The following is a 24,693-nucleotide window of genomic DNA, read 5'->3' as shown; positions in this document are numbered from 1 at the left end:
TGATGGTTGAATCAAATACTCTAGGTGAATGGAAAGTGGTATCCAGGGAGTAAGATATTTGCTTTTGATATTTTCTATGTGATGAATTATTTGTGAAGAAAAGTTCTAGAGTGTGTTCTAGGAAATGGGTAGCTAAGGTGGGCTGTGGATAGATACTGATAAGGTGAAGAGACTGATGAATTCAGGAGTGAAAGGATAGGTGAATCATTCACAATAGTGATGAAATCAACAAGATGATGACAGGAATTGAACTGGCAAGAAAGTAGCCAGGTATTCCATAAAAGGCAGAGATGAAATAAGTAGTAGGAAGTATTGTCTGATGACTGGTCTTCAAAGGTCTCATGATTTTAAAGGAATGGAGAAGTAGTGTTTTGAATGTAGAAAGGTAATAAACAAGGTATGGAAGGAGGAGGATATCCATCTTACCTTCAGGCTATGAAATACTTGAAGTTGAGGAAAAAAGCCGCCTACACATAAGAGGCTGCATGAGAGGTGGTATCCTCAAGTTGTGCCAAATATATACAAGAAATATTTAGAGAATAAATTTGAGATGTAGGAAGTTTGAAGACCAATGCTGAGTTCCATAAGGCAAAATGGAAGTATTTGGAGGAAGGGCAAAGAACAGGAGAGAGGAGGTCAGATTGGGAGGCTTAAAAACAAACAAAATCTGGAGAAGAAATGAGTCAAAGATGGATGAACTGAGGGGAGGAAAATGTCAGGTGGTACCTGAATTAAATCATGACTTGAGGCATAGTGGGACGGATCCAGGTAGATTCTGAGGTCCTAGAGCACAACATGGAGTCCGGGGAGCCATTTAGCTTAACTATGTGGAACCAAATGCCATGATTCACTCTGTACTGAGATGCCTTTTGGCAGCCTGTAGAGTAGGATCCCACCAGGAACACAGACTTAGAGAAGGCCTGTGGGCTTATGATCTCCTGCAGTGCAATAGTGTGCTGGACAGAGGGGAAAATCTCACACATAAAATAAAGATTCCTGTTCCTTGGTAAAGTAAGGCAGAAGCAGCAGAGGAACGAGAAAGGGATAAAGGTGAGAATTAAACACGTAATGAAGCAGGCATCTAGGGTGGACAGGAAAAAATGGAAAACAGAAAATGAATGACATATTGTGAGCAAAAGAGAAGGTGAAGGCCAGGAGATCTTTATGAATGCCACAACAGGATTGAGGAGAGCAAAGAAATGAGCCAAACGGAAAAAGAAGACACAGAGGGTTGTAATAAGGAAGAAGAAAACCAAGGGCCTTCATGTTTTCAGAGGTGAGGTAGTCCTGATCAATAATCAGGCATGGGGAGTGGCTATGGGAATAAGTAATACAAATGCAGCAGATGTCAACATCACTGGGGTTAGAGCCCAAGGAACCATGAGGACAGAGAGTTGAATAATTCATTCATCTGATCTTTGAAGTTGCCTGGGAGTATACTGCTTTCCAAAGTCCCAGTTCTACCTTTCAATTCAGTGGCGGTAGGCCAAGTTACCCAGGACTGGAGCATCATTACTCATTGCACAACATTTATTTCTATAAATGCTCTCTCCATCTTAACTCCCAATTTTTTACATTCAGACAAAATACAGTCATGTAGGACTGTTGGAGCTAGCAGTAGCATAGTTAGCTATAGAAATGGCCTAGTTCTTAGCTGCTTCAATCCACTCTTGCTTCCCATAGTCCCACAGAAGAAAAATGTATGGGCAAATAAGTCATGGGGAACAGCCTTTCCTAAAGTGGTGTTATTTCATATACTACTCATTACTATTACTCTTACTGGCATTAGTGTATAAAGCACAGAGCCATGCATCATGGAGAATATAATATAAAGTAAGAAGTGAGAGTTTCTCCTTCCACAAACCCCCAATGCCATGACTATTTAGTGTTGTTCCTCTCAGACTCTATACACATATATCTACCCATATTTAAATATTCAGTTTCTGTCAGTTTTTCTTTATTTCTTAAATAAAAACTGGACCATAATATCTACATATTAGCCTGTGACAAGTCTTTTATACTTAGAAAAATATAGAGGACAATTTTCCTGTCTATATTATAGAGACAGGGTAATGGCAGTATAGGTCCTCTGTGAGCAGATGCTGAGACAAGAAGTGCAAGAGGTTTTGAGGGGTTTTATTTATATTTGTTTGTTTCTATAAAACAAAAACATACATTCACTAAATTTGAGACTATATAAAGTGTATCTGGGACCACATTAATTTGCTCTAGGAAAAGTACCATAGCCAACACAGCTGTTTCCATCAGGGCTACTACTCCATTGGTTTATAGTAGTCTATAATCATTCTCAAGGAACTATCCAGTTTCCATAAATGAATTCAGTGGATGATGGAACCACCAACTTTGAGATACTTATAAGAATGGTGGTAATCTTCATCATTCCCATGGGATACCATATTCTTTTGTATTTGCTTCAGAAGCTTGTACTTGGCTTTTCCCACATTGACAGCTCTAACCCCATAAGCCAAGGACTTAATGTAGGATTATTCCATATGCCAATTGCCAAGTATGTATATCCTAGTTATGCATTCAAGGACCAGGGAAATAATCTCTATCTCTGCCCAATGTAGAACTTTTCTAATGGGAAATGTTTGCTCTTAGGGACACCCACCCTCATCTGGGTTAAGCCTAAGGCGGAGGAAGCAGTATGGGGCAGGGAAAGCTTGCCCAATATATGCAAGTGTGTATATGATGCAGGATAGGGGGGATGGGGAGAAGATCTTAGCAAAGACAGACTCAGACCATAATGCAAATCTGACAAAACCTCAGTCTCTGAGAGGTCCTCAGTGCAAAGAATTCTATTAGCAGAGTTCCACACTGAGGAGAAACAGCCAATCCTAGGTGTTTATCCAATACAGCAGCCTCCTTGGGAAAAGGGTGGCGTTGGTTCAGATATCATGTGGATCCCAGAGGTTCTGCAACTGGATGCTGTCTGCCTACTGCACTCCTTACGACTAACAGCTGGTATTTTAGTGCATGGGTGTTATTTATTTTTCCATTCCCCCAGGAGTAGACACGTTGCTTTGTTTTCAAATTTCTCTTCTTACAGGTAATACTGCAATGAACAATCTTATACATAAATCTTTATGCTCTCTGTTGGGGAAACTGTAGGATAAGTTTCTAGAAGTGGAATTGCTGAAACATGAGGTTACCATCCTTAAAGTTTTTATAGAGTCTGCCAATTGCCTTCCAAAAAAACATGCTCTCAATTTTACACTTCCACAAATAGTATAGAAGAGTGCTCATTTCCTCAGGACTTGCCAACATCAGATGTTATCAGCCTTTTTTGTTATTTGCTAATCTGACGATAGAACAGTGACATCTCATTATCTTATTACTTTTTATTTTCTTATTCATTAGCTTCAGAATGTCTCCATATGTCTATTATGTTTTTTCCTTAGTTGGTTTTTTTATTTCCTTTGCTCATATTCTCTTATTGTTTTGTAAAAGCAAACACAATTGAGAAATTTCTAGGGGGAAATGAATGCTAAGCCTGTATTTGGAAGTAAGGCAAAAATTCTTGTTTTCCAACAAAAAGTCCAGTTATGTTAGCTTTAGGATTTACTTGCTTTTTTTCTGGTAACACTGGAGCTACACATACAAAAACCAAAAAACTTTTTTTTTTTTTTTTTTGGTGTTACTTTAGTGAAGGGAAGGATTTTGACCTTAATAAGTGTAGGGAGGCCAAGAATGAAACAAAGGACTGCTCTAGAAGGAAATATTGAGCATGGGGAAAAAGTGAGGCATAGCTGTAGGCTAATAGGGAAGGAGAGCCTTGTGTAAAGAAAGGGGGAGAGACTCTTACTCATCTATCTTCACTTCTCAGCAATGGCTTAGCCTTTGAGTTCCCATCTTCCCTTCACCAATAATTACAGCCATGACTGTTTCCCCAGCAGTTTCTCATTAACTCGAACTGTTCTTGAAGTCATCATTTGTGTTCCCCTGGCCAGCTGACCTATCCTTTCCTCCTAAGCCTTTTGAATTCTTGCTTCTCTTGTTGAAATCACCTCCTCCTAGCAGCACAGGCTTAGGACACCATGTAACTTTTTTATTCTTCCTTTTTTGATTTGACAAAGTCTAGAGGTTTTATCAAGAAAATGGCTCCTTTCATTTCCTCTCCCCATTACCCCAACACATTTCCTCTTGGTCTGCCAGTAAACTTCTATTCTACCTTTATAACTTAGACCTGTCACCCACTCCAAGGAAGTCTTAGTTGACTGCTTGCTCTCCCTCAACCCCAGCACATACCTTATATGCATCATACTACTTTTTCTTTAGATTATTTACATGTCTTTCTCCCATACTTGAAGGGACTATGCCTTTTTCATCTTTATGTCCCCAACACCTACCATAATGGCTGCTCAGTGAAGTTTAGTTGCATTGAATTGTTTAGCTGCTAACAAATTTGAGCAGGGACCACACTGCCTTTGGCTTTAACAGTTCGAAGTTGTCTAGTCCAGGAATCTCAAAGTCCCCATACCAGCATTTAAGGCTTTCAAGATATAACCCATTCTTCCATTTTCTCCCCCTTTGGGTAACTCTAAACATCAGCCGAATTAAACTAGTCATTATTTCTCCACTGTATCCCTAGCTTGTACCTCTGCTTTTTCTCAGGTTTAGACATTCTTCCCTGTTGTCTACCGATAATTTGCCCAAATCTTCCTCATCCTTCCAAGGTTACCCTCAAAGCCAATACTCAGAGAAAGTATTCCCTGATCTCCAATGCAGTTCTTCATCCAAACACCCCTGAGAACCACTAACATCAGCACCACGTGGCACTGTTACTATCACCACCACCGTGATAACACTAATTGAATCCCTTTTATGAACTGCTTTTTAATGCATTAATTATATATTTTTTTGCTCTGAGAATTAAATAAAAGTCCCATCATTTTTTTTTACCATAAATTGACCATTAGTTTTCTATCTCCCATTATTAGTCTGAGACACTTGAGAGAAAAATTTTTTGATCCACGTATCTAGTCCTGCTTCTGGTACCTAATATCCTCTAAAAACACCAGTTATAGGAAACATCATAGACCAAATAGTGATTAGGTGTTATTTTCCTCAATCTCTTCACCAATATTCCTAATGGAAGGCTGTTCCATCTCCTATAAGTGTTGCCTTCTCAGATCGACCTTCCTTGCCCACCAAATCTAAGGCAGTTCCTTCCCATTATATTCTTTATGTGAATTTTCTTCATAGCTCTGTTGTCAATTTGCTTTTGTAATGCCTGTTTCTCCCACAAGTTTATAATTTCCAGGAAGGAACATATCATGACTATGTTGTTCCTTGTTGAAACAGTCATTTCTAAAGTAATCATTTGTCTCTTATATATTTAAAAAACATCTCCAAGTCTGCTGTTCATTTTTTAACATTAAATATTCTGTAGCCAAATCTGTTCATCTCTCCATCTCGACTTTTGAAGTCTTATTTAATTGCTTCCTTAGAATATGCTTCTAAAAGTGGAAAAGATGAATGGGCTTCTCTCTAGAGTCTTGATGCATTTTGTTAAATTGGACATGCCCAGCCCTTTAGCAAAAGTGGGATTCGCAATCCTGAAGCTCTACCAGGCCCTATATTATTAGATTTTCCCAGGCTGGATAGAACTCATCTGATGCTAGGCAAGTATGCTCCCAAAAATCTCAGGGATCAGATGCCTCAAGCAGGGAGCCTGGGTTCAGCACAGGGTACAAGCTTTGATATTCTTCTCTGCCCATTAACACCAAATCAGTTGATAGTACTCTCATGGTTTATTTTTACTCAGATGAATGTGTAGATTTGTCCATACCCATGTTCCCCAAACAATTCCCTTGGCTTTACTTTTATAGCAAAATCACCTCCAACTACTGAGGTCAGTCTGAGAAGTGCAACTCTTCTTTCCAAGTCACATTCTAATCATGGAAGCACACAACATCTTAGCCAACTGGGTACAAAACCTGATCTGGCTATTTCAGCTCAGTTACCATAAATGTTGCCAGTCATAACAACAGTTCTCGTCATAGAGAAATGACAGAGAAGAATGTAATGCACTGTGTGAGTAACCTGGTAAATATTATTGGATGGGATGACACACAAAAGTTTGGTGACCTCAGTTTACATTTAGTCCTTAGCCATCTTTGTGAACATCATATGACTTCACCTGATTGTCACCCCACCACACATATGGGAGTAGTGTGGGTAAGCAGGCTAAGCACTCAATGGGGCTTTCCTAAATTAAATCTACTTATAATGCATCATTTCCACTGCCTTTCCTCTGCAGACTGAGTAGAATTCTTTATAATATGTATTTTTGCCTATTCCAGATCCCACACACAGTGTAAGAAAAGCCCATGTATACTTTTCCTTTACTTCTATTCTAGAGAGGTAATACAGAAAAAGGAAGGAATTTTTACCTAAAATTTACTTGCTTCATCAAAGAGACTTTTATTTAGTCTTTTGACTTCCTGAACACATTTTTGTTGTTGTGGCATGAAGCTATGCAAGTATGTTTTTTTAAAAAAAAGGCTTCAGAATACACAAAGACAAATCATAGGGGTATCAAAACCTATCTCCAAAAAAAAAAAAAAAAAAAAAAAAAAGGAACTCTCCTACACCATTGGTGGGAATGGGAATGTAAATTGGTATAACCATTATAGAAAACAATATGGAGGTTTTTTAAAAAACTAAAAATAGAACCACCATATGATCCTGCAATCCTGCTCCAGGGCATATATCCAGAGAAAACCAAAATTTGAAAAGACACATTCACCTCAATGTTCACTGCAGTACTACATGCAATAGGTGAGATATGGAAGTAACCTAAATGTTCATCGAAAGAGGAATAGATAAAGAGAATGTGCTATCTATATCTCAGCTATAAAAAAGAATGGCGTTCCTGCCATGACACAGTGGATTAAGAATCTGACTCCAGCAGCCTGGGTTACTGCAGAGGTTCGGGTTTGATCCCCATCCCGGCAAAGTGGATTAAAAGACCAGGTGATGGAGTTCCCATTGTGGCACAGTGGTTAACAAATCCAACTAGGAACCATGAGGTTGCAGGTTTGATCCCTGGCCTTGCTCAGTGGGTTAACGATCCGATCCGGCATTGTGGTGTAGGTCGCAGACACGGTTCAGATGCCGTGTTGCTGTGGCTCTGGCATAAGCCGGCAGCTACAGCTCCGATTTGACCCCTAGCTTGGGAACCTCCATATGCCACGAGAGCAGCCCAAGAAAATGGCAAAAAGACAAAAAAAAGACAAAAAAAAAAAAAAAAAAAAAAGATCAGGTGTTCCAATTGTGGTATAAGCGACAACTGTGGTTCGTATTCAGTCCCTTGCCTGGGAACCTCCATATGCTGCAGGTGTGACCATTAAAAAAAAAAAAAAAAAGAATGAAATAATAACACTTGCAGCAACATAGATGGACCTAGAGACTATCATATTAAGTGAAGTAAACCAAAGACAAATATCTTATATAACTTATATGTGGAGTCTAAAATATATATAAATGAATTTATTGACAAAACATGATAGATCCACAGATATAGAAAACAAACTTATGGTTATAAAAGGGGAAACGGGGGAAGAGGGATAAATTAGGTGGTTGGGATTAACATACACACTATTATGCGTAAAATACATAACCAACAAGGATCTACTATATAGCACAGGGAACTATAATCAGTATTTTGCAATAACCTAGAAGGGAAAAGAATCTGAAACAGCACACACACATCCCTGAATCACTGTGCTGACACCTGAAACTAACACAACATTGTAAAATCAACTATACATCAATTGGAAAGGCAATGTGGAATTTTCCCCAAATTTTTGCAACTGTTTAAGCCTGGGTAGCAACAAAGAGAGTAAGCAATCCGAAAGATATACCAGACATGGTTCCAAACCTGATCTCTTTCAGGGAGAGGGACAAAATAAGAACATAAATAGCTACAACTAATGTCATAAGTGACAAAAGCCATATTCGGAAGAAGGAGCGGGGAGAGGCAATTAGGAAGATATCTTGCAGCATAGAGTTTGTGCTGGACATTTACGGGTGGGAAAGAATGTCTTCGGCAAAGGTTTGGATTAAGTACATTTCACACAGGAAGAAAGAGGGAGCAAATTCTCTGATGGGAGGGGAAAAAAGTGAGTCAAACTGACGAATTAATCCCTTTTTAATTTTGTTTTTAATTAACTGTTAAACCTAATGGAGAGAATGTATTACTGGGAATAAACAAATTAATGTTTTGTCACCACAAGAAAGTAAACGTACTTTGGGCTGCGCCTCAAGTCTGCAAAAGGAACTTCCAGTTCCTTACAACGTGTACTATCCAGGAATGGAATATTTTCGCTGTCCAACAGCAGAGAATCCCATACTTTTAGACACAGCTGATTAGCTACTGTAAAAGCCGCGCTCTTAGCAACGACCAATGAGATTCTGGAGCCCAGATTCTTGGAAATAGTTTCTGGCCAAGAATGCGTGACACTGTCACAGCTTCTCACTGGTAAACAAGGACAAGCTTGGGCCGCCCCGCCCCCACTGCCCCGCCCACGCTATCCGGAGTCCTCCTCCAAACTGCGGATCTTAATTCTATTCACCTCCTGAGGTCGACTTCCTCCCACCCCTTTATCCCTTACAGCCTCCAGCACAAAGCCTCCGCGTCCGTGGGGCGGGGCCCAAAGTTCTTTATCGGAGCTGAGTGGCCTGGACCTAAGTTCAGGAAGCTTCTCCTAGTCCCAGTGACTCCTCCCCTTTGGAGTTGGGGGGGGGGGCGGCGTGCAGGGGAACAAATAAAACCTTGGGAGGCGCGGGTGGTGACAGGACACCAATCTGAGTCTCAGGCTACCTACTGCTCCTACGACTCAGTGCCTCATTCCTCCACCAAGAAGCACCCCGGAACCTCAGCCTAGGTCTGGGAGCACCACCCCACCTGTTCTCTCCGCAGGGACGTGCCCCTCCCGCGCCCTACAAGGTCCTAGGTCCTGCTTCTGGCAGCCTTCACCCCTCCAACCAGCCTCAGCTCCAGTCTGGAACAGGCATCAGGATGAAAGCGGCTCGCTTTGTGATGCGCAGCGCTGGCTCCCTGGTTCCCCGAGAGGTCGAGCATTTCTCGCGCTACAGCCCATCCCCGCTGTCCATAAAGCAGCTGCTGGACTTCGGTGAGTGGGGACATAAGGCCCAGCTTGGGGTGCAGGGACTTGGAAGCTGCCTTAAACTTTCAGACCTTGTGTAGGGAGGGCTGGGTCCATTACATAAAACACCTGGGGTATACTTTCCTATTAAACCCTGGAACCTCAACACTAGTACACTTTGCCTTTTGTTAGATTTGCTTTCTTTCTGACAGTGCCTGCAGGCCAAGGCCACTTGCAGCCTGACATGCTGGATGGTTTGAGCTCATCTTTTTCTCTTACTGTACAAAATTTTCAGTCAAAATACTTTTTGCTTTCAGTCACCATTTAACAACTTTATACCCTTCTTCAGGGCATACTACATCTTGAAGAAGATTCCTAATATTATAAACTAGCCTCAGATTAATTGAGATTTTTAGCCTTGAGCCACCCTTCATCCCTCCACAGGGTTCATCTCGCTGCATTCCTAACAAATTTGTCTCTTTACCATCCATATATTTGCATTACTGCTGCAAATATTTACAAACTTTCTGCAGAAATCTCATAAAGAAAATTTCAAGGATTTAAATGTGGTATTATTTATCGCCAGTCTGGAAACATCAGGATTCCCACCCCTCCCCTTATCCCCTCACTCCAGTTTCATCTAAGACTATATAAATGATGTCTCCTTGACATCATCATTTGATTGAATCCTGCACTCTTTTATGAATACTAAGATTCATATTGGGGGGTATTATGAAAAGAGAATCTTTGTCAAAAAGAAAAAATAATATTTGTCATATTTGGTCACTTTTTAAGAAAGAAAAAGACAAAAGATAATAAAGAAGATGCTTACTCTTGAATTACCTATAAGTAGTAACCCAACTGAGAGTGAAATATAATTTTGTAATATATTTATGTGTGTGCTCAATATTGGATAGTTAATACTACTCAAATATATAATTTATACATTTTCCCAAAAACTAAATAATATTTTATTACAGGTTCAGAAAATGCATGTGAAAGAACCTCTTTTGCATTTTTGCGACAAGAGTTGCCTGTGAGGCTAGCCAATATCCTGAAGGAAATTTATATCCTCCCTGATCGATTAGTAAATACCTCTTCAGTGCAATTAGTTAAGAGCTGGTAAGTGATGAACCATTCTGAAACAGTATCTAGTTTTAAGACAGGGATCTGAGTGAGAATTCTTGTAATATGTTAACATCATAATTAGACAACAGGTGGCCTGAACATTAAATACTTTTGAAAGATAAAAATAATATTTTTACTAATTTAGGGTGAGTTATAAGGGCAATTATAAAGCTATAAATATTTTGCCCTGAAAAAGTAGGTACTTTCACAATACAGTTTTTACTTCTGGTTATATTAATTTGTACTTTAAATAATAAGACAGTTTGATATTACAAAGGAATCCTATCCTAGAAATAGATACAGGTGACTACTATTTAGAGAGAGCCTAATCTTTGTTACATACAAACAAATGAACAAAGCAGGCTGTGGGTTCAAATCTTGCCTCTGCCTCTTCTTCGTGGACTCCTTGGCAAGTGTCTCATACCTATGCCTCAATTTCCCCATCTGTTATTGAGGAGAAAAAAGTATATGCTTGAAAGGGATAGTTAAGTGTAATTATATGAGCTAGTCAATTGAAAAAGCACTTAGAACAGTACCTGGCACCCAGCCAGCACTCAGTGTCAGTTAGTATCTCATTTTGCAAATAAGGATACTGATTTAGAGGGAGTACATAACCCAAGAGCAGATTTTTAGAGAACAGTGCCAGGATATGCTCTAAGGCAGATAGGCACCAGAGCTTCACTCTAATCCACTGACTGCACAGCTTTTTCCATTGATTTAATAAATAAAAGTATTATACATACACTCATTAAACTATTGCATTTGGAAACATATTCAAACCATAGTATTTACTGCTAATTTCAAGACTCCTACTCACCTATGAGTAAATACAGTAGGAAAAAAACCCATGAAGTCTTTCTGTAAAAGTTGTTTAAATGCTTTTGCTGTTAAAAAAAAGACATTTGCCAAATGAAACAAAACTGAATGCTACTCTGGGATAGTAAAAGAAACATAAATTTTAAGTTAGAAAGGTGAGGATTAAAGTTGTAGCTTTCTTTTTTCTAAGACAACGGTTTTCCAAATGTCTTGGAGAAAAGTTTTAACATAATATATTCTCATTTCAAATCATTTGAAAAAAGTAATCTATTTTCAGCCACTGGTAACTGACTATTCAATTTTAAAATTTAAAGCATGTCTGTCACTTTACAGGTATATCCAGAGCCTGATGGAGTTGGTAGAATTCCATGAGAAAAGCCCAGAGGATCAGAAAGTATTAGCAGAGTAAGTTTTATGCATTAGAATAAGTGTCTGAAACTTTGAATACTTCTAGACATCAGATTTTTTTAGATCTAACTGAAAGGATAATTTATAATATCCTGAATAATATATAACTACCCCCTTACAAAGGACAAGTTTTGACTTGTTGGTTTTTTAAAAAATGATAGAGAATTATGACATTGAAAATGATGCTGAGTATGAAAAGTGTAAAGGACTTTTTTTTAAAAAAAAAAAAGGAAATCTATTTTTTATTATAAATTGAGTCATGATTAGATTTGCAGAAGAATTTACTGTTACATAATATGACTGCATGTCAGTGTCACTGGAAAGTAAACATTTTCTTTCAGAGTAACAGAGTTTCTGGCTATAATAAGAAATAAGAATCTTTTCTAAATCTGACAAGAAATTTTAAGTTTTTTCACAGTGGCATTCTAGAGCCATCTTCAATATTACTCATTTTTAATTATTATTTTTTAAATGAACAACTAAAAAGAATACACCAGTCCCAGAGCTGGCATTTTTATATGTAAGCTAAAAGCAAAATAAATCTGTTTATGAAGCTGTCTCTTCTACTGTAGTCAAAGAATCTGCAGTGTGGGAACCTTAAAAAAGTTGCATCCAACATTTTATCACTTGATTTGTTTAGATGGGTACTTAAGAAAAGCTGTAACCTTCTTTGCAGTAATCCAAGAAATATATGAATGAAACTTATTTGGACTTCTTACTAACCATAAATGTGTTTTGGCTTAGTTTTGTAGACACTCTCATCAAAGTTCGAAATAGACACCATAATGTAGTTCCTACAATGGCACAAGGAATCCTGGAGTATAAAGATGCCTGTACAGTTGACCCTGTCACCAACCAAAATCTTCAGTATTTCTTGGATCGATTTTACATGAACCGTATTTCTACCCGGATGCTGATGAACCAACACAGTAAGTTACTTCATCATGGCCATGATAAATAGATGGGCGTGGAATATAAGCTATCCTTTAACTAGGTATTTTGCTCCTTGGTGGGTCACACTTTCTCAGTGGTATTTCTAAGCATTATTATCCTGATTTTTATAATAATATCCTTTCGTTTTTATTTTTCAACAGTCCTGATATTTAGTGACTTACAGACAGCAAATCCAAGCCACATTGGCAGCATTGACCCAAACTGTGATGTGGCAGCAGTGGTCCAAGGTAATTTCTAAGTTTCTGCATTTCCCCTGTTGAAAATGTACACTATCTGATTGATATATCTATGGTTGAGATGACTCTGTTAGTGCATTTATATTCAAAGTGTTCCATTTATGTTTTTATAAATACTGTCATGAAGTTCCTTTGCTTTGGAAAATCAGATGTTTAAATATTCATTTATAATATTATAAAAAATCCAAACATCAATGGCTAATGGTCCATATTTTCATACAGTTTGATTTCTGAAGTGCATGTCTTCCTACAGCTATAGCTTAAACATTGTTTTCATTTTTTCTTCAATAAAATATTAATAAAGGTTATTTTTTCATATACATAAACCTATACCCCAATGAATATTTTAGATTAAAGGTAGTTTAATCTAAATTGATGGAAGATCACTTGAAAATTTTACTTGGCATAAATTCATTTAATTATTATGAAAAAACCCTCTATTCCAGATGCCTTTGAGTGTTCCAAGATGCTCTGTAATCAGTATTATTTAACATCTCCAGAATTAAAGCTCACACAAGTGAATGGTAAGCTCTGAATTAAATATGTTTTAATCTATGGAAAATTCATCCATAGATGAATTTTCCCAGTGTGATTAATTCTTCTAAATACAAAGCAATTTCTATTCCTTTTTTCCCTTCCGGACTTGCTTAGAATTTGTACACATTTCTATTCCTTTTTTCCCTTCCGGACTTGCTTAGAATTTGTACACATTTTTTGAAGCCAAGATTATCTTTTCCTTAACTGGGAAGTTCCATTTGAGTATATTCAGTTATAATAGGATGACAATTGATAAAGAAGAATGGTCTGAACAAATAATTTAGGATTTATAGCAGCTAAGTTCTAGTACCGTAGATCAAAGAAAGACTGCTTACTACAGAGTACGGGGATAAGGGGGGCAGAACAACAACTTGGTAGTGGAAATATGCTTCTAAAGAAGTTACTTGAAAGTAAGACCCAAAAACAAAAATACTGTAAACTCCATTATAAGAGGCCAATCATAGAAGGTCGAATACTGTATGACTGCACTTGTCTAAGGTATCAGAAATAGTCAAGCTTGTAGAAGCACAGAGTAGAATGGTGGTTGCTAGACAATTAAGGAAGAGGGAAGTAAGGAGTTGTGCTATTCAGTGGGTATAAAATTTCAGTTATGCAAGATGAGTAAGTTCTAGAGACCTGCTATAGATACCAATACTATATTGTACACTTACATATTTAAGAAGGTAGATCTCATGTTAAATATTCTTACCAATAATTAATTTTTTTTCACTATTCGCATACCACTGTTTCCGAAGCAAAGCATACCTCAGTAGTGTCAATTCTAAAAAGATAAGGTCTTCTCACATTGACTGAAGTAATGACACCATGATTTCAAGGCACTATTTTTATCTTATCCAATAGCTGCTTCTCAAACCAAGATGGTATATTTAAACTGAAATAACCTTCTCTTTTCAACTCAAAGTAAAAATCTTTTTCAAGTAATAGTTACACAGGAACAAGGTTTGTTGGTGGTGAGAATTAAAATCAAGTTGTTCAAATTAAGAGTAGCCTAACTTGGAGAAAGACAAACACCATATGGTATCACTTATATGTGGAATCTAAAATACAACACAAATCAATATATCTATGAAATAAAAACAGACTCATAGAGAAAAGACTGGTACTTGCCAATGGGGAGGGAGACTGAGAGGGGAGGACTGGGAAGTTGGGATTAGCAGAGATAAACTATTATATATAGCATGTATAAACAATAAGGTCCTACTTTATAGCACAGGGAACTATATTCAATGTCCTGTGATAAACCATAACATAAAAGAATATATGTGTTTAACTGAGTCACTTTGCTATACAGCAGAAATTAACACAACAGTGTAAACCGACTATATTTCAGTAACATTTTTTTAAAAAAAGAGAGTAGCCCAACTCATGGATTTGGGATAGAGAAATGTAATTAATTGCTAAAATAAAAGCATGAGTACAAATAAAGATTGAAAAATATTTCTAAGCATTAACAGCATTGTTGCATAATACTTGCAGATCAACTGCTTGACCTGTATGATAAAATAAAGAGGGGATTGTGCCAGACCTTGTTTTCTGACTCAGACTTTGCCAAGGCATGGAACACCAAAGAATAATAGTTTTATTTTTCTTTTCAAAGAGTATTATGAGGTTTTTGTTCCTGTTTTCTTTAGCCTCTTGGTGAAATTTAAGCATAGTTAGCCTAAAAAATTTAATATTTAGTTGATAAAAATAAAAAATAATCAGATTGTTACTTTCCATGCATTCAAAATATGAAAATTATAGCTAGCTAGCATCAATTTAGATGTTATAGTGTAGACTTACATTTATATTTACTTATTTCTTAAAATGCATACAATTTTAACTCTGAAATTGTCCAGTACAAAAATTTTGAAAATAGAAATAATCCATGTAATCTAATTTAGAGCATCCCTGTTTTATACTTATCTAATTTTATACATTTGCAGAGAAATGCAAAAATTATTCATAGAACACAAGGTAGCAACTGTAATAGCATTTTGAAAATAAGCTAGTTGTGTTTACCATTTAAAAGGGAAAGTTCTAGGGTAGGATTTTAGAGTGAGGAGGATGGGGAGTATTCCAATCCTGTTTAAATTGAAAATATTAATCAAATAGATATGAAAGTTTAATAAAATATTTGTTTACCAATTCTAAATGAGCTTAAATTTTTTTCTAGGAAAACTTCCAGGTCAACCAATTCATATTGTGTATGTTCCATCTCACCTTCATCATATGCTCTTTGAACTATTCAAGGTAAAACACTTCACACTGACTGCATTTTTTTTAAAGTTCACTGGTTACATTTTATTTCCTTTATCATTTTCTACTAAACAGGAGCTTCACTATCTTCTTCCAAGCATGCTCTGTGCTGCTAACAGAAAGAAGCTACCAGTTAATGTTTGAGAGCGTACATGCGGTTGGTTCCTTGTAGCATCAACAGGCATTTGAGAATGCACAATATGATCACTATGTCACAATGACCCCTGTTCCTGTTATTTCTTCATGTGTCTAACAAACCACCAGTCATTCATGCATTCACTAAGGAAGGTCATACAGTAATACCTCAGTGACCCAGGTCTTGTTAACTTCCACCCCCATAGGCTGGACCAACTTCAGATCCAGAGGTTCAGATCCATAATTATTGGAGGTGGCAGGGCTCTAACCTATGACTAGAAAATACTTAGAAGACAGTTCCTTCAGTGATCTACTTTAATGTGCATTTGAATCACCTGGTGGTTTTGTTAAAATTCCGATTCTGATTTAGTGGGTTTGGGATGGGGCTGAGATTCTGAATTTTTCTAAAAGGCTACCAAGTGATGCTGCTGGGCCCACAGTCCACACTGATGGTGCTTCACAGACTTCGGCGTGCATTAGAATCACCTGGAGGGCCTGTGCAACCGCAGATTCTTAAGCCTGTTCCTGCTATTTTAATACTTTTGATCAGAGAATTTGAGTTTCTAACAAGCTCTTAGAAGATGTGGATAATACTTGTCTGGGATAGCCAGATACTAAGAGTCAAATCCTATCCCAGGTTCTAAGCTCAAACTAGAACCCTGTACTAAACAAAAGATAGAAAAACACTTGAAGCTTTGTGATGCTTCCTAAGAGTCTCCTGGCCTGAAGAGGAGGAAGCCTTAAAAAAGTGAACTCTGCCTCTAATTTTGATATAACTCTTCTCAGAACTTACTGTTTCCTAACTTGTTCTAATGTTACTGCAATGAGGTGTTGACTGGACTACAAACATCTGATCTATTTTATTTCACTTAAGCTAATGATTAGAACTTAATATTATTATATAGAAACTAGAAAGTAGATACCCTACCAGAAGAAGGGTAGAGAGGGAAATGGGTAAAATGAACCAAAACTTTATCTGTATGACATTCATCTAAGAGTTGTCTGAAAACTTGTTTGAGTTTCTTCTCTGTTAAAGGACAAAAGATACTTTTTTGTTGATTTGATTTAGTTTCAAATTGAATGGCCCAAATTATACAGTCATTTTGCCATCATTGGTAAAAGTTAAGATGATAATCAAATGCAAATTGAAATTTAATTTAGAATTATTTACTATCCTTTTAAATAGTAACAACCTTTTCCCAGCAAATTTTATAAAAGCCAATAAATTGGTTCAATGATTCACTGTTTATTTGTTATGTAATAGTCTTTGGTGCTTAGATGTAAAATGTAATGGAAAGTCAAAAAAGAGAGAGTCAGGAAATGGACTATAAAAACCAATTTCTACATTTAAATTAAGCTTACAAATAAGAACTTGACAGCTAGCAGAATTGTTTTTCCATTAAACATTACTCCCAGGAGCTATATTACATGGTAAATGAATATTTTTCATTATACGTCCTGTATGACACATTCATAAATGGCTATTTACAGAGCTATTTTACTACTAACTTAAAAAAATAAGAACTTTGAATTACCCTCTGTGCTGCTTTTATTTTAAACATAAAAAACAGTTATTTATTATCTCTCGTCCTTCTGCCATCGAATTCCTTATGGTTTTGTTTTCTTTAGAATGCAATGAGGGCTACAGTCGAACACCAGGAAAACTGGCCTTCTCTGACACCAATTGAGGTGATTGTTGTCTTGGGAAAAGAAGATCTTACAATTAAGGTAAACATTCGCTGTTTTTTCTTTTGAGTCTTTCTTGAGAGAATTTTTTTAAAAAGAGTCAATAATAACAAAGCTCTCTGCTTTGGGCAATAGATCAAAGTCATGCACACCAAGTAACTTTTAAATGAAGGAAGGACATTTTTATATAGACAAATGTGCATTATTCTTAACATGTGGCTCTAATGACTTGTTTGTTTGTATAAGATTTCAGACAGAGGAGGTGGTGTTCCCCTGAGGATCATTGACCGTCTTTTCAGTTACACGTATTCTACAGCACCAACACCTGTGATGGATAATTCCCGGAATGCTCCTTTGGTAAGACCAATTATATGGCTAAGTTCATCCTAGCCACCTAGTTCTAAATGTTGAGCAAGGATTATAAGGAATTATTTAGGCAAGTTAATCAATTCAGTTAAACTGGGCATAGGGGATATGAGAAAGAATGATAAAGCAGGCTAAAAATGGTGAAACATTTCTACAAGGGGTTTCTGATTGGCAGCAGAAGATATTTTAAGTTCAAGGACATCAGTTTCAGGGCATATAACTCCTTCCTACATTTTATATTCCAAAGATAATGGCTGCCTCTTTGTCAGTAACTGATCTGTCCCTTCTAGGCTGGTTTTGGTTACGGCTTGCCAATTTCTCGTCTCTATGCCAAGTACTTCCAAGGAGATCTAAACCTCTACTCTTTGCCAGGATATGGAACGGATGCTATCATCTACCTAAAGGTATCCTTTAAACCCAAAAGAAAAAAATTGTATTTCTGAAAAGACTGTTTCTTTAACAGTCCTGAGTTCTGCTATCCACAGTGAATACCCCAAACTGAGTTAATGCAAATAGTGACCACAAATCATTGGTATGTGTAGATATGCTATTTCATATTTAATATGGTTAACATACCAAAAAGGAAGGGGGCCAGGCTACTGCCTCAATGAAGCAAAATGGTTTCCCAAGAAGCACATTAGTTTCTGAGTGAGGAGATGCTCACTTGAATTTTTAAAAAGGCAACTCTTATTGGCATCTGTGAGAATAGCTGTACTTTTTTTTTAATTTAATGATTTTTTTTCATTATAGCTGGTTTACAGTGTTTTGTCAGTTTTCTACTGTACAGCAAGGTGGTCCAGTCACGCATACACATTCCTTTTTCTCATATTACTATGCGCTATCTTAAGTGACTAGATAACAGTTCGTAGTGCTATATAGAGGATCTCATTGCTTATCCATTCCAAAGACAATAGTTTGCAATAGCTATACTTTTCTTTTACTTAGACTTGTGGGAAATACATATATGCTTATAATATTTCAGCCTAAAAAACAACTGATGTAAAGATACTCAAGTCCTTAAGCTGACCTTATTAGAAATCCATGGAGAGGAGCTGACTGCTCAGGAGTTGTCAGTGGGGTGTCTGACATTTCTTGTTTAAACTTTAAAACTTGGTACATGTTTTTTCCATTTCTGATAATCTCAGAATTTACTTGTTAAGGTCACTGTCCTGATTCATTTGCCAACTATTTCAGCTGAAAATCATTAATCATTTACCAACTATTTCAACTGAAAATATATTCACAGTTATAAGCCACTAAAACATTAACCTTCCAGGCTCCCATTTTATGTAAGGGAATTATTTGCCACATAATCCTAGAACACCTGAAATAGTTAATGTATTCATTTCTTAAATAGTAAAAGTGTCTTCAAAGTATTGGGAGAGATTAATATATTATAGATTAATAGTACCAGATTTTAGTAGTAGATCAATCCTGTCAGGTTAGGACTCTCACTTTATCACATATACAAAGGTTTTGCCTGGAAAACCTGTTTGCCTATTGCTATTCAACTCTATGTCATCAGCAGAATCCAAACAAAGGACAATGTTTACTTTTTTTTTTTTGGTCTTTTTATGGCTGCACCACGGCATATGGAGGTTCCCAGGCTAGAAGTCTAATCGGAGCTACAGCTGCTGGCCCACGCCACAGCCACAGCAACTTGGGATCCAAACTGCGTCTGCAACCTACACTGCAGCTCAGGGCAATGCTGGATCCCTAACCCACGAGCGAGGCCAAGGATCAAACACGCAACCTCATGGTTCCTAGTCAGATTCATTTCTGCTGTGCCACCACAGGAACTCCAGGACAGTGCTAACTATTGAACACAATTACTCTTCCCTAATTTATAACTGTATATATACTATTCCAGCCCCTGTAGAGTGCATATAATATCTATTTTTCAGTTTTCTTTTATACTGTGCCTAGCATACCATGGGCTCTAGTATGCTTTTATAACTAAATCAATTAAGAGAATGTATTTGAATATTTGAATACTTGCTGAATACTTGCTTCTGAATTTATTTTCAGTAATCACTTCGGGTACAAATTATGCCATGAATAATTTCTTTGGTTTGATTTTGCCTCCCTCTTTTTTCAGGCTTTGTCTTCTGAATCTATAGAAAAACTCCCAGTCTTTAACAAATCAGCCTTCAAACATTACCAGATGAGCAGTGAGGCTGGTGACTGGTGTATCCCAAGCAAAGAACCAAAGAACTTGGCGAAGGAAAAAGTGGCTGTGTGAGGAGGGACCCTTGGGACACTTTAAGGGATCAAAGTGGGTCTAAGCCAACGCTGCTTCCTGAATGTGTGCGTGTGAAGTCTTGTACTCAAAAACAAACAACAGCAACAAAAACTCCTTGCTCAAAACACAACTTCAAAGAGGAAGAAAGCCCTTTTCTGGGACCCAGGCAAGCGCAGTGCAGGATGGCAGAAGTCAATGGCTGGCCAGTTCTTTATTCTAATTTTTTTAACTTAGAATAACTCAGGAGTTTATCTCAAATCCCAAAGAAAAAATAAGCCTCAGTTTTCCACCTTTTTGTCAACAAGAATGGGAAAGAGTGAGAGGTAAAGATGTGGGCTAACAGTTTCAACTGATATTTTAGGCTGCTGGTTGATGTCAAAAGATACTGGTATTTATCGATTATCAGGTGTCAAAATACCAGTACTTCCCTGCCATTCAAAGGATTAGGGCTTGTTTTATACCATATGATTAGAAATGTATGTAAACATACATTTCATATATGTGCACTCTGGAGATGGAAAGGCCGTGATTGAAATAACATTTACTTTGAATGAGGAGGAATGAGTCAAATTAGTTTTATTCAGAGTTATAGCCAAGGCATGGGCTTATGTAAAAGCTCAGAAGAAGACTTTGATAAATACAGTGCCTTTATATGCTGCTTTTCCTGTTCACACCTTAAGTAATAAGTGAACACATATTGCCATGTGCCTACTCTTGGTTGAATTTTAAAATATGCACTGAATTCAGGATGTTGGAGGTGGGAAGGAGAGAAGAACTGTCAAAGTGAGAGCAAAATCTCACCTTGCTTTGTTAAGATAGATAAAACAGAAGTAGATTGGAAAAACCAGTGTTACAGAATGAAATAATGCATTCGGAACTGAACTCAGTAGGAAGGGCTATTCTCTACCCTGCAGTGGTGGTAATACAAAGGCATATATTTTCTAGGCTTAAAGAGATGTATTTTTGATAACATGTTTTTAAATATATTCTCTACACTCCACCATTTTTAACATGTCGGTTAAAAAATTTGTAATTAACAAATGGCTCAAGAACATTAGAATTTTAATACTTCTTGGAGTCTTTTAAACAAATAGCCTGGGAGTAAGGTTTTTATGCCACTGAGGCTTTCATTTATGAATCACTGAGATTGAGAGCTAATGCATGAAAGCTGAAATGCATACGGAACTTTTGGGGAGTTCAGGAATAATGAGCAGGTTGACAGAGCAGTCTAGCACATTCCTCTTGGAGAAGGAATAAAAAAATGAAATAGAAAATGAAGGAAGGGAAGGAAGGACAGAGGGAAGCAGAAGGCAAGAATCTTGCTATATTCCCCACAAATTATTGCAAGAAATGATCCATATTTTCATGGGTAAATTATTGGCAAGAGGATGAATTGGTATGGCTTCTTTAAATAGTTCTCTCACTCTTGCAAAAGAATAGGCTTTTATGAGATAAACTTTTCTCTGTCAAATTGATGTTTTAAACTGGGATATAGAAAATAGCATTTTCTTGTTAATGAAATAACCAGTAGTGTCTATATGTTGAACTTAACATTTGTATTTAATTTTCTCATAGCCTATTGTTGTGGTGCTGCTGGTAGCAGTCATAGAACTGTCAAACTATCTGTTGTGGATTTCAGATTTTATCATCAGATGTCCTGGAAGTGACTTTTTTTTTTAATTGTCAGACTCTGGCTTATGCATTTATTGATTACACAAAACCATTTGCAATAGGTTATTTGACTTTTCACTTTTTACTGAAATTTAAACATTTTTTGCATGTAAATTTTGAAGGCATATGTACCAAAGATTTAAAGCAGTTGATTAATATCTAAACCAAACACTGTGAACTATCTTTAAAACACTAGAGAAAAAGAAATGTTGGTTATCTCAATAACGTCAACTGTGTAAATGGAGTTCTATAAGATAGAAATAGTCCATGTTGGTATGTGTGAAAGCAAAGGAAGAGTTTTAGGATTCTAGTGGATGGAAACTGACTGTTCAGGCCCACTTGTATTATTAATGTATAAATTGTGTTTTTATGTCTAGGCTATGTACAGAGAAATGTGATAATTTTTATAATAAATATTTTTATATTTAGATAGTCTTTTAAAGTTTTCTTTTTTTATTACTCAAATGAATTTATCACATCTGTAGTTGTATAATGATCATAACAATCCAATTTCACAGGATTTCCATCCCATAACCCAAGCACATCCCCTCACCCCCCAAACTATCTCCTCCAGAGACCATAAGTTTTTCAATGTCTGTGAGTTCAGTCTGTTCTGCAAAGTTCAGTCTGTCCTTTTTTCAGATTCCATATGTCAGTGAAAGCATTTGATGTTGGCATCTCATTGTATGGCTGACTTCACTTAGGATGATAATTTCTAGGTCCATCCATGTTGCTAAAAATGCTGGTATTTTGTTCATTTTAATGGCTGAGTAATATTCCACTGTGTATATGTACCACATCTTCTTAATCCACTCCTCTGTCGATGGACATTTAGGTTGTTTCCATGTCTTGGCTATTGAAAATAGTGCTGAAATGAACATCGGAATAGATGTGTCTTTGCAAGTCTGGTTTTCTCTAGATAGATGCCCAGGAGTGGGACTGCTGGATCAAATGGTAGTTCTGTTTTCAGTTTTCTAAGGAATCTCCATACTGCTTTCCACAGTGGTTGCACCAATTTACATTCCCACCAACAGTGTAATAGGGTTCCTTTTTCTCCACACCCTCTCCAGCACTTATTGTTTGTAGACTTTTTGATGATGGCCATTCTGGCTGGAGTAAGTTAAAGTTCTTTTTTCAAATTAACAGAAACTAAGAAGAATTTGTGGTAAAAGTTTTCCTCACTTTATAGTCAAGTCTAATTTAGCTACATATTGGATAGCCTTTTTTAAAAAAAATCTTAAAATCTTAACTTTTAAACAAAGACAATATTTTATAGCTTTCCAGAAATTGATTGTCCTTGCTTTCTTGGCTGTGCCCCAATAACTCATATTACCATGTATGTTTACCTACATGTATAGATTGAAAGAATCATTTTTGCAGTGCATGTATTCTCTACATTTTTTTGGTAAATTTAAAGTTTCACTTAGTGTCTGTATTTACAAATACAGTGGAGTTACCAAAATAATTACCTGGATAATTTAGATTCCCTAACAATTTATGGATTAAATATCTGAATAACAGGTAGAAATAGGATAAGAAGTACTAAATTAAGTGATGACATGTTTTACTTTTGCTGTCTTCATACTTTCTTCACTAATTTAATCCTACTTTATCTTGAGACAACATTCTCTGTGTACCCCCATAATGTCCTTATTTCAAAGTTTTGCAAATTAAAAAAGGGGAGGGAGGAGGAAAGAAGAAAGGGAGGGAAAAAAGGAAAAGGTAAAAAAGAAAGGCAATTAGAATAAAAGAAAATTGGTGAAATGAGTCTGTCATAACTAAACTTTAAAATCTTGTCAAAATCAGATTTGAATTAAGAAATGGCATCAACCTAAGGCATTAGCCCCTAAAGAACCTATTCTAAATCCCTTCATCAATGACACTCTCCTTTGCTTGACTACCTTCCTTCCTTTTTCTGTGAAAGAAGTACTGCGCTGTGTCTGAAGGAAGCACATGAGTAGACACACACAAGCAAATGTGTACACACACGAGATTTAGCTGTATAGTTTTCTTGGATTTAGCTGCTTGGGAGGTAGGAGATTAGCATATGCACCAGCCTCAAAAACTGCACCCACATTTACATAAAAACTGAAAGACTTCAAGTCCCACAATTCTCCTTTGATGCATACATACATCTTTTTTTTTTTTACTTGAATCAATGTGTGTACCCCCGAAAGATACCAATTATCAAGTTCAACAAAGTGGGCGGGATTATCAGCAAAACTGTCTTTAAACCATTTCTCCCAAATGTCAAATGTGAGTTGAAATGAGTATTTAATTTTAACCTCAATCACATGTACAAAGAGAGATTATTCTGAGTTAGTAGTTTAGGCATTGGCCTTATAATTTCTTTATTCTATTATTCTTTCAGCTACTATACTTTCAAGTACCATATTTACACTTAGATGTGTACCAAAGCTACAAATGTGCATGAAATCTCCAGGTCATTTTGGTGTGTCTTGATGAAAAGTACTGAGAAAATTTAGTAATTTCACAGGAGCTTATGTAAGAAGTCCTTAAGCCCCCTCACCATGAACAAATGGAGCAGGAGGCTTCTATCTCCATTAATATTCTATCCACACATCTTTTTTAATGTTTTTGTTTAAATTAAAGTATAGTTGATTTACAATATGGCAACTATCCATACATCTTTTGAGGGGATTTTTCACTTTCTACCTTACATCATAGCTACTTAGGCACTTGATTAACATTTCCTGGATAAATACAACGAATAAACACAAAAATAAAGCTCTGCTTTTAGAACAGCATCCCTGTATTTAAAAGCAGATGGGAACTCTATGGTAAATAAATGTACATCAAATTTTCTAAGATTTTATGCTTTAAACGGTATTTAAAAAGTTTTACAACACTGCAGAAACTCTAGAGCAGTTTTCCAAACTTGACAAATTGCAATTTATCTTGTTTCATGTCACTCTCCATTGGTGGCCTTTGGCCATTAAAAATTATTACATATTTCAAAAGAAATTAAATAATGGATAAAAGCTATTGCTACTAAGGAAATTTCTTCAGCAAATGGGTTGGTATTTCAGATTTTATTATTATTATTCTTTCTTGTTCACCTTGGGCTCAGATGAAAAAATATCACCATCCATATTTCATG

At 36.6% G+C, this 24,693-nt stretch overlaps 2 protein-coding genes and 1 long non-coding RNA gene across 10 annotated transcripts in view; 1 reads left to right on the top strand and 2 right to left on the bottom strand.

The window, feature by feature from the left end:
* The window catches only part of ASB4 (ankyrin repeat and SOCS box containing 4), a 227,253-nt gene that overhangs the window by 68,664 nt on the left and 133,896 nt on the right, over nt 1-24,693 (bottom strand). The gene's annotated exons all lie outside the window — the stretch shown is intronic.
* Nucleotides 1-24,693, bottom strand: part of LOC106504960 — a 71,985-nt gene that overhangs the window by 16,286 nt on the left and 31,006 nt on the right. The window lies entirely within an intron of this gene.
* Nucleotides 8,822-22,000, top strand: PDK4 (pyruvate dehydrogenase kinase 4). Its single transcript, NM_001159306.1, is given in 11 exon segments — nt 8,822-9,161; nt 10,115-10,256; nt 11,412-11,483; nt 12,231-12,415; nt 12,581-12,667; nt 13,123-13,200; nt 15,390-15,466; nt 17,237-17,335; nt 17,540-17,650; nt 17,950-18,063; nt 19,758-22,000. Coding segments are annotated over 11 exon segments (1,224 nt in total). The 5' UTR covers nt 8,822-9,046; the 3' UTR covers nt 19,902-22,000.

The sequence above is a fragment of the Sus scrofa genome, chromosome 9 (genome assembly GCF_000003025.6).
Source record: "Sus scrofa isolate TJ Tabasco breed Duroc chromosome 9, Sscrofa11.1, whole genome shotgun sequence".
Taxonomy (NCBI): Eukaryota; Metazoa; Chordata; class Mammalia; order Artiodactyla; family Suidae; genus Sus; species Sus scrofa.
This window is presented reverse-complemented; position numbering and strand designations above follow the sequence as displayed.